Source organism: Rhinatrema bivittatum, chromosome 5 (genome assembly GCF_901001135.1).
Source record: "Rhinatrema bivittatum chromosome 5, aRhiBiv1.1, whole genome shotgun sequence".
NCBI lineage: Eukaryota > Metazoa > Chordata > Amphibia > Gymnophiona > Rhinatrematidae > Rhinatrema > Rhinatrema bivittatum.
In genome coordinates, this window is record NC_042619.1 from 348,426,367 (window position 1) to 348,442,298 (window position 15,932).

At 42.3% G+C, this 15,932-nt stretch overlaps 1 protein-coding gene across 5 annotated transcripts in view; it reads left to right on the forward strand.

The window, feature by feature from the left end:
* The window catches only part of TPP2 (tripeptidyl peptidase 2), a 315,654-nt gene that overhangs the window by 231,302 nt on the left and 68,420 nt on the right, over positions 1-15,932 (forward strand). For 3 of the 5 annotated variants that reach the window (XR_003857142.1, XM_029604520.1, XM_029604518.1), the window contains exon 24: positions 12,764-12,802. The exons of the other annotated variants lie outside the window; for them this stretch is intronic. Coding sequence is in view for 2 of the 3 variants with exons in the window: in XM_029604520.1 (XP_029460380.1) it covers positions 12,764-12,802 (39 nt within the window). In the remaining variant the exon portion in view is untranslated. The remainder of the gene's footprint in view (positions 1-12,763; positions 12,803-15,932) is intronic. 5 annotated transcript variants of the gene reach the window in all.

Consider the following 15,932-nt stretch of genomic DNA (forward strand, 5'->3'; position numbering starts at 1 on the left):
AATATACTTTTATTGTAATTCATGATTTGGTGGCCATATAACTGGTTAATTTTATAACAGTTTAGATCAGCCTCTTCCTGGTTCTTAATGATTTCTTTTCCTATTTTTTTTCTCCCCTTCCCCCTTTTTTCTTTTTAATGAGGACTAGATTATGATTTACATTGGGTATTTCTTAATGTTTTCTTTTTGAAATATCATATAGTGTTCATGATCTGTGTTCATGATCTTTCTGCTTTTATTTCATTTTTGTAAATGATTTAAACTTTAAAAAAAACATTTTTAACTGCTTGATTAATTTTTACTTCTTTCTGAGTCTGGTCTGAAGACTATCTCAGTCGGGGTTCACTTCAATGCAATTAGCACTTTTCACCACCATGCAGAAGGAAAACACATTTCTGTACAAGCCTTTATTTGTCCATTTCATGAGGGGATTGCTTCAGTTTAAGACTCTCATCATGCCTCATTCATATCATAGGATCTCAGTGTGGTATTGACTCAGTTGATGAAATCTCCCTTTGAGCCACTAGACTCCTGTGACCTGAAGAACCTGACTTGGAATGTATATTTTTGGTGGTAGTCACTTTGACAAGCATAGTCAGTGAGCTCCAAGCCCCAGTAACTTATCCACTTTATACCATGTATTTTCACAGTTGGAGATAGTGTCAGGTTTCCACCATTACCAGTCAGTCATATTTCCAACATTTTTTCCTAGGCCACATGTCCACAGAGGTAAATAAGAGTTACACAGTTTGGATTCTGAAAGAGCCTTAGACTTCTATCTGGAGAGGATTAAAGCCCTTTGAAAGTCCAACCGGCTTTTTGTTTCATTTGATCCACAACAGACTTGGAATTGCTGTTGTAAAATGCACCATTTTTAATTAGCTAGTTGACTGCATCTCTGGCTGTTATGCCCAGGCAGGCCTGAATCTGATAATACATATCAAGATGGGGGGGGGAGGGGGGGGTGTGAAGGACTGATGTGCACGGAGCAGGAGAGAGACCTTGAGGTGATAGCATCTAACAATCTGAAGTCGGCAACTCAGTGTGACAAGGCGATAGCTAAAGCCAGAAGAATGCTGGGCTGCATAGAGAGAAGGAATATCTAGTAAGAGAAAGGAAGTGATGATCCCCTTGTACAGGGCCTTGGTGAGGCCTTACGTGGAGTACTGTGTTCAGTTCTGGAGACCGTATCTCCAAAGGGACAGAGACAGGATGGAGGCGGTCCAGAGAAAGGTGACCAAAAAGGTGGATGGTCTTCATAAAATGACTTATGAGGAGAGACTGAAGAACCTGAATATGTATACCCTGGAGGAGAGGAAGAGCAGGGGGTGATATGATACAGACTTTCAGATATGAAAGGTTTTAATGATCCATGGTCAACAACAAACCTTTTATGTTGGGAAAAAAATCAGTAGAACTAGGGGTCACGATTTGAAGCTCCAGGGAGGAAGACTCAGAACCAATGTCAGGAAGTATTTTTTCACGGAGAGGTTGGTGGATGCCTGGAATGCCCTTCCAGAGGAAGTGGTGAAGACTGAAACTGAAGGATTTCAAAGGGGCATGAGATAAACACTGTGAATCCATAAAGGCTAGAGGATGGGAATGAAAAGAAGAACCATGGGGGTGGATTACCCTTAATAAGCCTTCGCACGGTTAATGCAACTCCAACATTGCTCTCTGCTTCAACGGCAAGGGGAAATGTGGAAAAGATGATTTGCATTCAGACAACAACCAACAAGGACTGAACTTCACAATTTGTGTCAACAATAAGTGTGGGGGTAGCTTATTATGGCGGTTTCTACCTTAAACCAATTAAACCTGAATCATCACTTTGAAAGCATAAACAGCGTTGCTCTCTGCTTCAACGGCAGGGGGAAATGTGGAAAACAGTATTTACATTCAGACAATACCAAAAAGACATGGATATATGTGCAGTCTGGGTAAACAAGCATTGGGGTAACTTGCTTGATGCGGCGGTTACTACCCTTAACCATTAAGCCTTATGCTCACCTTTGATGCAACTCCAACATTACTCTCTGCATCAATGACAGGGGATGGCAGGAAATTTGAATCAAACAGTTACCAACAAGGGCCCTGTATTTGGTGGTTGATGAAACAGATAAGTATGGGAAAATAAGTGTGGGAGTTTGCTGGGCAGACTAGATGGGCCGATTGGTCTTTTTCTGCCGTCATTTCTATGTTTCTATGTATGGCTTATAGTATTACACCATGGCAGTGTTGGTAGCCTACTTTTCAGCATCTATGGAAGAGATCTGCAAGGCTGCGACATGGAGTTCTCGCCAAACATTCCCATCACACTATTGCTTGGGAAGGGACCCTAATGCAATAGTATGTTTGACCAGTCTGTCCTGTCCTTTGAGGCTGTAGAACCCAACTCCATCCCCTCTATCCAAGTTACCCTTAAAAATAAAATATAAGCACACAGAAAATAATAAAATGGCCTGTTGCCATCAAAAGCTTTTTGCTCGTTGGCACTGTTCTTGTATATTTTTTATCCTGGTTTGTCTGTAGCTATGGTTTCTCCACATGTGAGGACTTTTATCCTGCTTGTTCTTGGAGAAAACAAAGTTGGTTACCTGTAACAGTTCTCTGAGTACAGCAAAAACCATCTTCCTCCCCTTGGAGTTGGACATCCAAGTTCATTACTATTGTACAGTTTGAAGGAGCCCCACATGAACACGCTAACGTGAATCAGGCTGCATGTACCCGAGCAAGCCTGCTCAAAACTTGTAGATGTTTTGAGGCCAAAACATTCTACACTGTCTCATGATGTCATCCACATGTGAAGCCTTACATCCTGCTGTCCTTGGAGAGCACCTGTTACAGGTAAGCAACTTTGCTTTATGAGGCATAACCTAAGTTGCTTCAATTTTGCATTCCATAATAAGTAATTTTAATATTAATGAGATGTTTTGCATGTAATGCAACCCATTAATTTTTGCTAAGTGTTAACTCAATTTTTCTGTGCTGTCAGATTTGGTGTTTAACATGTGCAAATGCACTTTAAGTAAACAGACCTCTTAAGTATGGAATTCTACATCACTAACCAAAATTAATGGGCTTAGCATCCTCAAGAATTTATTCTACTTGGAGTCAGGATGTAAAATGAGATTTGGCATATTGGAGGTTTTATTAGATGTGTCAACTCTTTGAAGCGGTGGTTGATATTGTCAAGAGCACTAATCACATACGATTTAGTGGTAAGTGCCACAAAATTCAGTCATTGCCACAGATTTCTGTCGTCCTGCAGAATCACTGGAAACCAGGAGATCAATATTCAGTCACTGTCCAGATAAACTTATCCAGCTAACTTTGGAAATGTATTCAATAGTGCAGTGCACTGTTTTATTTATTTATTTGAGTGTTTTATGTACCATCATTCCATGTGAGAATATATCCGGCTATCTTAAATTAGCTGGCTAGAATGTAGCCAGCTAACTTTAGTACAGATCTATGGGCTCACTAGACTTAGCCAGTTAAGTTGTCTGGCTAACTCTGAATATCACAGTTAGCCAGATAACTTATCTGACTAACTCAAGTCCTCCCAGCTACAGGCCCAGAATGTGCCCCTAACTTAGCCGGCTATCTTATTAGCCAGATAAGTGCCCAAATCATCATTTGGCTAATGTCTGAGTTAGACCAGATATATCAAGAAAAAACCACCATGAGTTTCAGCGATCCTCAATAATTAACTAGAAATCAAAGAGAAACTCTATCGCTGACAGATTATCATTTTTTGAAAAACATTTGTGCTACCTTTAAGGAATTATAACAAACTTTCATACACCTACACTCCGTGGGACTGTGAGTTTTCTAAAAAAAACTTTACTGACTCAAAAAATATATTTATAGAGTAGGAGGGAGGTTTCATATACAATGTAGGTGTCCCCGCACCAATACGTGATTGGTTATAATCATCAACCTGCCGCCTCCTCCGTGAGTACTTTTTTTGAAACTTTATATCGGCCGTACCACGAGACCGATCAAGGTCAGATTGGGAGAGCATAAATCAAGATTTACAACAGCTAAGATGACAGCTCCGATGGTACAACACCTTAAAGACTTTGGTCATACCATTGCAGAACTACAGTGGACAGTTTTAGAACATATATCACTTCCTTCCAGAGGCGGCGACATACAGACATTGCTTAATCTCCAAGAAGCATTTTGGATTTTCACCCTAACATCTTCTTCCCCCCGGGGTATGAATGATGAATTAAATTTCAACACTCTGTTGTAAAAATTTTTCAAAGGGGGTTCATCGCAGTTGATTACATATTATGTAGAGATATTCTGTCATTTCAACAATCAAGCATCGATATTTAAAGACACAGCTTATAGTTGTCACCAGTGATACCGCAGGATGTTGTCAGACTTTTCTTGTTTCTATCAGGTCCGATACTTAGATTATGTAAGTAGGACAGAAGTCCTCTATTAGGTCGGCTCCTGACGTCAGCAGGGATCGCCGCCATTTTAAATAAATGAGAGCGACATTGGAGGACCCTTTCAGGTCCAAACATGAGACAGAATCAACACTACAACAGTTTTCTATCAGGTCGGCTTCACACGTCATTTCAGTTTCGAGCAGACCTTTAACCATGTGAATCGCTGATTGGCTAGGATATGCTCTCCCACGCATTTTAAAAGGGGTCATGTTGAATTTCAGTTCATTCTTCCGGAGGCTCACGACTGAGCAGAACTGATGTGAGGTGGTAAAACCGATTTAACAGACAAGAAGGATCAGTGTGTGGAGAGGTCGGAACCCCAAATGGTTGGTTAGATATTGCTATTACATTCCCCTGAGGAAAGACCAACGTCTGAAACATGAACGGTTTGTGTCGGGATCATCATTAAAGGTTTGACATCAGAGACCAACAAATTCGGGAAGTCTGTCGTGGACCCGCTTTAAAATTTATTTCAAGCCTTACAGCTTGAACTGAATTATTCCGTACATAAATTTAACGTCTTTAGTGCCACGGAAGAATCTGATATTCTATTTGGACTTTCACTAAAAAAAAATTTTTCAGTTTCAAAAAAAGTACTCACGGAGGAGGAGGCAGGTTGATGATTATAACCAATCACGTATTGTTGCGGGGACACCTACATTGTATATGAAACCTCCCTCCTACTCTATAAATATATTTTTTGAGTCAGTAAAGTTTTTTTAGAAAACTCACAGTCCCACGGAGTGTAGGTGTATGAAAGTTTGTTATAATTCCTTAAAGGTAGCACAAATGTTTTTCAAAAAATGATAATCTGTCAGCGATAGAGTTTCTCTTTAATGTCTGAGTTAGCCAGCTAAATTCTTTTGAATATGGACCTCCCCGAGCCAGCAGTTATCTAAGCACATGCATTTTTATCTTCCCAGACCCCTCCTGCTGCTGACCCTTCCCCCTGTACTGTGGAAAGTCCGCAGCAGAAGGAGGAGGAGAGCCGCAGCCCCCCTAGCCATGTCATTATCCCCTCTCACCCAAGACTGGACTCACAGTCCAGTCTTTACCCCATGTGGAACACTACAGTCCCAGATGGTTCAAAATGCAAGTCAGGTCCTGGGCAGGAAGAAGGATGGAGCATCACTTCTCTCCTCCTTGCAGGATGCTGGGGGTGGGATTGGGGAAACAGCTTAGGTATTAACAGAGGGGAGAGTTTGAAGAGGGTATGTATATCAGCAGCTGGGATAAAAGATGGGGCACTTCATTTGGGGATAGGAAGGGGGATGGGAGGGAGGAAAAGGTGAGCTTATCTGAGGGAGGGACACTTTCTCCTTCATCCAAGATCCCAAAAACCCTACCCACAGCTCCCACAGAAATCCTTCCCCATTCTCTCCCCATAGCTTTCTCCACACTCCCAGAACCCCTTTTCTTCCATTCCTTCATTCCTAGAATGCTTTCCCTTTCCCCACCCAGATCCCAGAAGCCCCTCTCCAATTCTCCCATTGTCCCTCCTCCCTGTCCCCTAGGAGATTATGAACCCTCACCTCTTAAACCCTTAAAAGAACAAAATAAATTATACAGGCACACAAGGCTGAAAACTATTTTGCTGTACAAAATAAATGTACATTATTAAATTTTCAAAATGATGCAAATGTGTATATAGATGTGCTGCAGAACTGTCTAACTCCAGCAGAATCTGCCTCTCAGCTGTGCCCCGAAGAAGAAACATAATCAATTTGTTACAGTTAGGGGCTAAAAAATAACGGAAATAAAATTATCTGACACAGATGGCATACAGGTGAGGGGCTGAAGATCCATTGGCTGGAAAAATGCAGGGGTAGTGCAGTGGAGCTACTCCTATTGTGAAAAATAGTTTTTTTGTGCTGGGAAGCCTGGGGCTGTAGGGATGTGGACCTGTGCCTTGGCATAAAGGCATCCTGCTGCCGGAGTTGGGAAGCCACAAGCAACAGCATGAAGGGTCATAGAGGCCTCTGGTCACCGCAGCTCTGCAGGAAGAGATGGGAAGGGTCCGAGCGAACGAAGAAACGGTGCTGCTTCCACTCTTTCTAATTGTTTCCAGGGGCCTTGGGAAAACCCCGGTGCTGGAATTGTATGGAGGCTGCTTTAGTCAATGATGTCAGGCTGACTTTTCCCAGTCATCGTGGCAATGGAGGAAAAATAAAAAAAATATGTTAAAACAATTAGAAATAAAGATAAAATGGGAACAAGAGGGGTCCCTGAACCGACCCTTGTGGGGCTTTGAAAAGTACAGGAAGAAAAAATGACAGTTTCAGTGCTGGCACAAGGGAAATAAAAAAAAAATATATATATATATATATATTATTAAAGTGGTTTGGAGCCTCGAGCAAGCCTCCACCACATTGTCAAAATCATCGAATAGTTTGGATCTAACATCAGTGGCATCAATTAATATAGTGGCATATTGAATGCAAAAGTAGACAAAACCTTCAATTATTCCTTCAGTGTTGGAGCGTGTGTTAAACTATTTTTCTGCTTTCTCGGTACTTTTAATGCAGCACTTCTGACAGTGCTGCATTAAAGTACAGCTCCAACCATTACTCTTCTCACATGAATACCTAGCTATTCATGCTCTGGTGATGTCACTAGTTTCCTAGCGTGTAGATAGATGGACTCAGGACCAGTGGGTTTTGCTCTCCTGCCAGCAGATGGAGACAGAGCAAGCTGACTTCAAGGTATATGCTCCTACAGTGACCCCAGCCTGCCAGTATTCTCCATCTCCAGCAGATGGTGGACATGCATTTCCCTATGGGGATTGCTTCATATTTTGGAAGGAGAATTTAACATAGAAAAAGAAAAGCCCCGCTCTCCTGCGGTGATACCAAATGGTCCTTCCACCAGTTGAGAATTCCTGAGGTGATTTCCATGGTCCCTCAGAAGTGTGCCAGGTCTTGGCGTGGCAGCTGATTGTACAGCTTAAAGGCAGCGTGTACAGGAAGCCGAGCATAGTGGTGATGGCTCGTATCCTCTCCCTCTGTAGCCGCAGACTATCTCTGTACTCAGCCAGTAAGAGCTGAGCTCGGGTAAGTTTAAAAAAAGAAAAGAAAAAAAAAAGAAAGTTTGTAAGACAGCGACATTATAGAAGGATTTACAGGACTTCCTCCAGTCTCTGTGCTCAGCATGCCACTCTGACATTCGTTCCCACTTCCGTGGGGGCTAGGGGAACTGGGCAGCCTGGCGAGTTGAGCAGCCCCGGTGGACTAGGCCCCACAGTTAGGCTTTTTGCCTGTGTGCCACATGATAGGCCGCGGCAGTGTTTTTGCATGCTTCTCTGCGTACGTTACTGCCCTCTACAGGATGTCAGTGTATGTAGTGTGTCGGCTCTGTGCACATGTTGTATGTTCAGTTTTACACGTGCTTTTTGCACGCACAAATTTCTATGCACAGGTAGTGCGCACAGGCCTTGACACACAGTTTGTGAGTGTTTTTTGTGGTGCTTACTTTTGGGGCGCCTAGTTTTTGTGCACTTGAAATTTTGTCAGCGCAAGCTGGCTGAATGCACATTCTCCATTGCCTTTGCACTGATGGCGCCAGTGACCAAGAAACCTAAGCACCTTTCTGTGTTGCCTGTCATATTCAGTCATCTCAGCCTGACATCCTCTGATCTGTGTCAGTGTTGTTTAGAGGCTCAGGGAGCATTGGTTTCCTCTGATTTCACTAAGCCTGGATCCTCCCAGTCTGAATGTGATCTGGTTAAGGATCTGTCTGGAGGTACGCCAGATCTGGGAACTAACTTGACTGGTTCCTTCGCAGGGGATTGCAGTTCAGTGGGCCCCACTCCAGTTCCTTCTGGGTTTGGCCTGCTGCTTTTTCTTGGGTGGAGTTTTTTCAAGGTTTGCAAACTTTTCTTCAAGCGCAGTCCTCACATTTGCCCTCTCTTGTCAGGTTGGACCCTCTTCTTTTGGCCCCTCCCTCATCCAGCCCTATGTTTAGGCACTGGAGTACCCCTCGATTCGCTGTGGGTAATCCCAACAGGAACCTGGATGGCACTGATGATGGGGCAGATCCTGATTCCCTAGAACAGTGGTTCTCAACCTTTTTTCAGCCAGGATACACCTGACAGATGGTTCTCACATGCGTGACACACTGAACATGTGACCATCACGGGGCTAAATGTAAACCTGCACTCAGCATCCACAGGAACCACCTCGACCCCCAGCAGTGAGTGCAGAGCAGAACTAGGGCATTACCCTGTACAACTCACCATACAAGAAAGATATTCTGGTTCTGATGTCATCTCAGTAAAAGCAAAACAAACTCCCTTTACTACCAGGCACAATAGTCTTCCTTATGAAAAGACAGTAATTTTTATAAATATGGAGACAGAAACTGAAATGGAAAACCAAAAAAGCCACTCTGCATGCAGTGCAAACCTGGAGAAATGGAAAGAGAAATATAGCACCTAACATAGTCCCAGGATTTGCAATAATGCACACAAACTAACCAGCACAAAGTTACATCTGTATTGTGGAACACACTCAGAGTAACAACCTTATCTATGAAAAGGCAACACTTCAAATATTAAACCAGGCCCTAAATACTAATGCACTTTCTATTAGGAAAACAGAATAAGCCCCAGAGCTGCTATAGAGCCCCACACAGAAATAATTGTAAAGCAATACTAAAAATGTTACAAAACAGCTGCTGAACATCCAACAAAAACTCATAAAAATTATAACATGTCCAAATATCAATAAAATATTTCAAAACAGCAGACATCGCATAATACCCAATAATTAAAATGGCAGTCAATCAAGAAAAATAAACTTAAAAAGCCACCTTTACTTACCCTATCCAGCAACTCTCCTACTCCTTTCCCTTCCAGGCCAATTGCACTCACCAGAAGCAGCAAGGGCTGCTGAAGCTCTGTCCTTACATTCCTCTTCCTTAGCGCCCACAACCAGTCACTCACACACACACACAATTAGACCCCACGACCAGTCTCGTTCTCTCTCTCTCACACACACACACACCAGTCATCTTTCTGACAGTCTCTCTCACACACGCACCATTAGTCATCTTACTGACCAGTCTCTCACACAGAAACATCACCTCCCTGACCAGTCTCACTCTCAATCATACACATGCTCTCTTATATACAAGCTCTCAATCACACACAAATGGTATCGCACTCATTCACACCAGCTCTCACCCAGGCACCCATTCACACCCACACACCCAAGCTTGCACCCAGGCACCCACACACACACACCCAAGCTTGCACCCAGACACCCACACACACAAGCTGTCACCCAGGCACCCAGTCACACCCACACACACAAGCTCTCGTCCCCAAACCTTGTCTTCCTTCGCTGCAGGAATGGGCTCCAGTTCCACAGCGGCTTTACTCCGGCGGGCCTTTTTCACTGCCACAGGGATGGGCTCCCGTGACGGCCTTGCTTCATCGGGGTCGGATTTCCTCTTCACTGCCACGGGGATGAGCTCCTTGGCGGCCTTGCTTCATCGGGGTTCAACACTGCCATTCCACCCCACCCTCAGCCTATGTGATGCCCCTTCTTCCTGCCTCACCGGCCAATCAGAGGCTTCCTTCCTTCTTCCTACTTCCACTGGCAGGTAGAAGGGAGGAGGCTTCCGATTGGCCTGCGCAGGGGCAGGAAGAATGAAGGAGACTTCCCATTGGGCATTGGGGGCAGGAAGAAAGGAGGCTTTCCATTGGCCCAAGGGGTCTGGAAAAAGGGTGAAGAGAAATACCGGGAGCCGTGACACACCTGCAGGTGCTTGGCGACACACTGGTGTGTTGTGACACACCGGTTGAGAATCACTGCCCTAAAAGATGGGGAAATTCCTCTGGGTTTAGAACCATGTCGAACCATGTTGCGGTGCTTTCATAGAGATGAACTGCCGGCCTTGGTTTCCCTGACCTTGAAGATGCTGGGTGTTCCTGGTGCAGATTCCATGTCTGAACCGAAGAAGAATCCCATTTTGGTTTCCTTGTGTAAAGCGTCTTATTTTTTCCCTGTTATGGACACCATTCGGGAATTGATTGATCTTGAATGGGGAGCCCCAGAGGCAAGTTTCAAAGGGTGGGTCAGACATTGGAAGGCCTGTACCCCCTGGATCCAGCTGTGAGGGAGCATTTACGGTTTCCCAAAGTGGATGGACTGATCTGTGCTGTCTCTAAGCGGACAACTATCCCTGTGCAGGGAGGCGCGGCCCTGAAGGATGTGCATGATAGGTGGATTGAGGTTATCCTTAAGTAAGCCTTTGAAGCAGTGGCTATGACTTTATAGATAACTTCTTTTTGCACCCAAGTGGCACGATCTAGTCTGTTTCTTTCTCAGGAAGTTGATGATTCTGGAATGAATTCCAGGGTGGTTATGGAACCCGTTGCCCCCTTTTTAGCTAATGCAGGCTGCGATTTGGTTTGTACCTTGGCCAGAGAAGTGGCTTTGGTGGTAACGGCCAGGCAGCAACTATGGTTGTGACATTGGTCATCTGATAACACCTCCAAGCTAATCTTACAAAAATGCCCTTTAAAGGCTCGCTCTTGTTTGAAAGTGAGTTGGATAAATTGGCCAGTAAGTGGGACAAACCGCCGGTCCCTCAGAGGATAAGAAACAGTTGCAGCGCCCCTCTGGTATGAGGGTCGTCTCAAGCATTTTTGTTCCTACAGAGGGTCAACCTTTCAGAGGACTTGGCCTTTTGGTAGGTCTCAGTCCCAGACAGCCCAAGAGAAGAGCAGGCTCGGGGCACGGATCTTCCCAGTGAAGGTTTGCTGACTCATCTTCGGGAACAAGAGATAGGGGGATGCCTCTCTCTCTTTTATCAGAAGTGAGTTGAGATCACATCGGATCAGTGGTCCTGGAGGTGACATGAGAAGGATATGCGCTGGAATTTCACAGTATTCCTCAGGACATGTTCATGTCTCCTTGCCAGTCCCCGCAGAAGAAGCAGGCAGTGGAATCTACGCTTCTAAGGCTCCTCTGGTTGAGGGCTGTGGTTCCAGTGCCTACATCTCAAGAAAGTATGGGACGGTATTCCATTTATTTTGTTGTACCCAAGAAGGGGGGGGGGCTCTTTTCGTCCCATCATGGATCTTAAAAGTGTCAACTGTCATTTCAGAGTGACTGATTTTTGCATGGAAACCTTATGCTCAGTAGTGATGGAAGTGCAGTCGGGAATTTCTGACTTCCCTGGATCTGTCTGAGACTTTTCTGTGCCAAGGGAAAGACCCACAAAAGCCTCTCATCAGCTACTAGCAGCTTCCCAATTCTGGCAGTACACCGCTGCCTTTTCACCAAGGCACAGGCCCAGATCCCTGAAGCCCCAGGCTTCCCAACACAAACATACTATGGCTTTCCATAATAGAGGAAGCCTCCACAGCATTGTCTCTGCTGCCCTGCCTCTATGGCTTCCCAGCCAATGGATTTTCAGCCCCTCACCTACACCAAAAAGCAAGGAATGCCACCCTCCCTACATCAGGTAATTTTATATTTATTTTTTTAGCTCCTATCTGTAACCTTATTATATAACAAATTGTAATTCTGATGAGTAAAAAATGCATTTTTCTATGATCATAATTCACAGTAAATTTGATATTCAGTGTTGTAGAATTATAACAGTTCATATAGAAAATAATTTTCTGTATTTCTCGTATCAAATACTGTGCTGCAGTTTAAAGACTCTGGTTTGATCCATTTTAGCCCAAGCTCATTATCATTGTATAGCAGTGATTTTTAGATCCTGAAGCACAGAATATACTGTAGTTAATGTTTCACATGGGTTTTTCATTGGAAAATTAGATATTAAATATTCCTTGCACTCACACTACACATACCAGCAATGTAATTGCTCATGTGGATGAGTACAATTCTGTTGCATGGTTGCCAACAACAATGGCATCTTATTGCCATCACTAGTAGTTGTCACAGTGAATGCACTGACTTTGGGATGTGACTCCATGTTATGTTTAATACATTAAAAACATTGCCACAGTATTGTGTGCATCAATTTTGTATAAATGTCAACACATGTTCTTATAGTACTACTTAAATTGCACTTTGTTCATGTGTAATTATCATTGTCATGTGTAGATCACAGTTATTGGTGAGCTAAAATGTTAACACTAGGCTGTTTGAATTTAAAAAAAGAAAAGATAAATGCATACACAAATCTAAGTAAATTTTAACATATTTTCAGTAAAAATATGGCAGTGATACTACAGTATAGTAGAAATGTAAGCATACAGTGGTTTCTCCATTCTGTATAGTATGTACATGTTTTCTTACAGTATGTTATTCTGACTCCAGGGGCAGTCTGCTGCAAAACGACAAGGAAAATTTAAAAAGGTACTGAATGCCAGTTTCTGAAAAACAAGATTCTAAAGTCTTATTTTATGTACAGTAGTTTGATCTTTTCCTTTTCTTTTTTTTTTTACACTTGTTTTATGTCCCTAGATGCCTTCTTTTATAATTTTTTACGTCTTTATTTCAGTGACTGTAGTGACACTCATTTTATATATATTTAGGGACCTTCACTCATTTTTTTTTTATTTTTCCTGGAAATTTATCAGAATACAAATGGGAGAAATCAGTGGAAAACTTGGAATTTTTCCAGATAAATATAATTTTTGTTCTTGTTATAATAAATACCAATAAATTCTCATGAAAAATAAAATAAATTTAAATGAAGGTCTCAACATATACTGTTACAAGTTAATATGGTTGGTATTTGCCAACTCCGTAAGTTGGCAATTTTCAAATGTTGTATGGGTAGGTGCAGGGTCTGTGCTTATTTTGATTTGCACTGGTTCTCAAAGGAAAAGTATGCATGCACTTTACCATTGTAAATTGCCTAGGGTAAAAAAGATCCAGAGATTTGCACCAGCTTTTTCTGCAGGTACTTTTTCCTTTCAAAACTTATGTGGTTTTGAAAATGCAAAACTTTGGGCATTGTTGCATTCCCTGACTCTGGCGATGCCTCCACTCAGTGCCTGTAAAGGCGTGCATGCTGTGTTCAACAACATGCTTTCGGTTACCTGCAGGGAAGGGGGGCGGTTTTCTAAAAGCTCTTGTATCTGGGTAAATATGACTTTTATCCTCGTATATGACTTTTGAAAATTGCTTTCTAAAGTAGTTACTTTAGTAAACATGGTCTTCTATCTTATCTAATGCCCCATATTTGCCACTTTATTTGGAAATCACATGCGCTTCACTCTTAAGTTTTATTTTATTTATATTCCGCCTTTCATGAAAGTTTGTCTTGCTGTAAATAGTTATTCACCAAAATTAATGCTCATTCAATTACATAAGCGTATTTTTGTATCGTATTGTAAAATCTTAAGCAGGTTTCTGAAGCAAGGTCACTTTTGAAATACATCTTGTCTGATTCACTTCTGTGACTTGTAGCATATATTTGCCCAGTGTACTCATTAAACATGTTCAGTTCCAGGTGAATTTTCAAAGGAGTTATACATGTAAATGTAACATACTATCATAGCAATTTCCAAAAGCCATTTACCTGCTTTAAGACAGTGGCTTTCAAAGGGCTGCCTGGGCGTCCATGTGCGCACCGATTTTATAAGATGCGTGCGACAGCGCGTGCGTGTTATAAAATCCGCTACCTATGTGCACGATTTTATAACAGCGCGCACGTAAGTGGGGGGGATTTTACAACCTGCATGCGGCAACGGATTAGGCCTTTTACCCAGTTCCCTCCCAGTCCACTCCAATAAAGAAGCAGACTGGGAGGGAACTTCCTAAACCCCCTACCAAACCTGCCTCCCTTTTCCCCTATTAACCCCGACCCCTAAAACCCCGCTAACTACCTTAGATTTTTTTTATTTTAAATTTCTGTTCTCCGGAGCAGCAGCAGGTTGCATGAGCCGGTCTGATCCTGGTGCACACTTCAGCAGGACAGTGCCTAATGGCACTGTCCCAGCCCACCCACAACCTGCCTCTGGCTAGCCCCTTTTTTTAAAACCCTTTCTTCTGCGTGTACCAGGAGATATGCGCATGGCCGCAGGCATTTGAAAATCCACACGGCGCTCATGCGTTCCGGCCATGCATGTATCTCCTAGTATAGGCGCACATAGGCCTTTGAAAATTTGGCCCTAAGTGTATTTTATACTGGTAAAATCTATTGTCAATTAAATGGCACATAATGTAGCAATTTTTGAAAGCCCACTTGTATGCATAAAGTGCTTTTACATGTGTAAACCCCAGTTTGAAGCATCTAAATCCTTTCTGAAGTTACCCTCTTATTGTATAGCATTGGATAGTTCACATCTTTACCAGTATCTTCTATTGTTTGATGTTAGTCCCTAAAAAGCTCATCTGTAGCTTTGCATTTTATCAGCCTTTCATTAAAGAATTACTTAAGCTGAAGAAGTATACTCAAAAGGGTTAGATAATCACAGAAGTTTTTAGACACTTTTGAAAATGAAGTAGTAGAGGTTTCTTTATAGATCTTAATCATTAGCTGAGTAGCTGTAAGCTTATGTGGTCTTTTGGTGATTTGAATCATCAATACCTTCTACTCCCTACAAAATTAAAGCTTGAATTGAGTAGCAAAACAAATTTTAGGATATTAGAGTACAGGAAATTCCAAAACAATGTTCTAAAGCAATCCTGTATTGTTAAAAATATATATATTTTTTTTTACATTAACCCAAAGTAGGAAAAATGAACAGGTTCTTTCTCATCCCTCCTTCACCTTTCATTATTGTTGTGCCCCTGGTCAATAAGTGAGTGGCTTTTTAAGACAGGCTTGTTAGCTGGAGGCATGAAGATGAAGGTGGTGACTGAGAGCCACATTGGCAGTTCTCCTGGTTTCCTAGTTAATCAAAACAAAGCTGCTTTTTGTGAGAATACCTTAATAAAAAATTAAAGTATATAACTACCTTGTGACAGAAACTGCAACTTTGACTGATAAGACTTTTTTTCTGCATTGGGTAAATTATTGCAAGGAATGTTAGTGTCATCTATCTCTATTATATCTGTTGGTTTTATGTTGTAATCATATTAGCCAGATTGGCACATTAGAATGTGTAAAATAGTCTTAATCTACTCATAGTCAGAAACAGTGAAAAAAAAATCTGTTATTACAGAACATCATGTTGAATGATCCAGTCTCCTAAAAGAGACCCTCGAGAACGCACTAAAACTGTGGGATCTATCAGCTATAAGACACCTACTATCTCAAATGACTCTAAGACTCAATCACAATAAAACAGAAATCCTATAAGAACATGCCATACAGAGTCAGACCAAGGTTCCATCAAGCCCAGCATCCTGTTTCCAACAGTGGCCTATCCAGGCCATAAGAACCTGGCAAGTACCCAAAAACTAAATCTATTCCATGTTACCGTTACTAGTAATAGCAGTGGCTATTTTCTAAGTCAACTCAATTAATAGCAGGTAACGGACTTCTCCAAGAACTTATCCAATCCTTTTTTAAAAACAGCTATACTAACTGCAT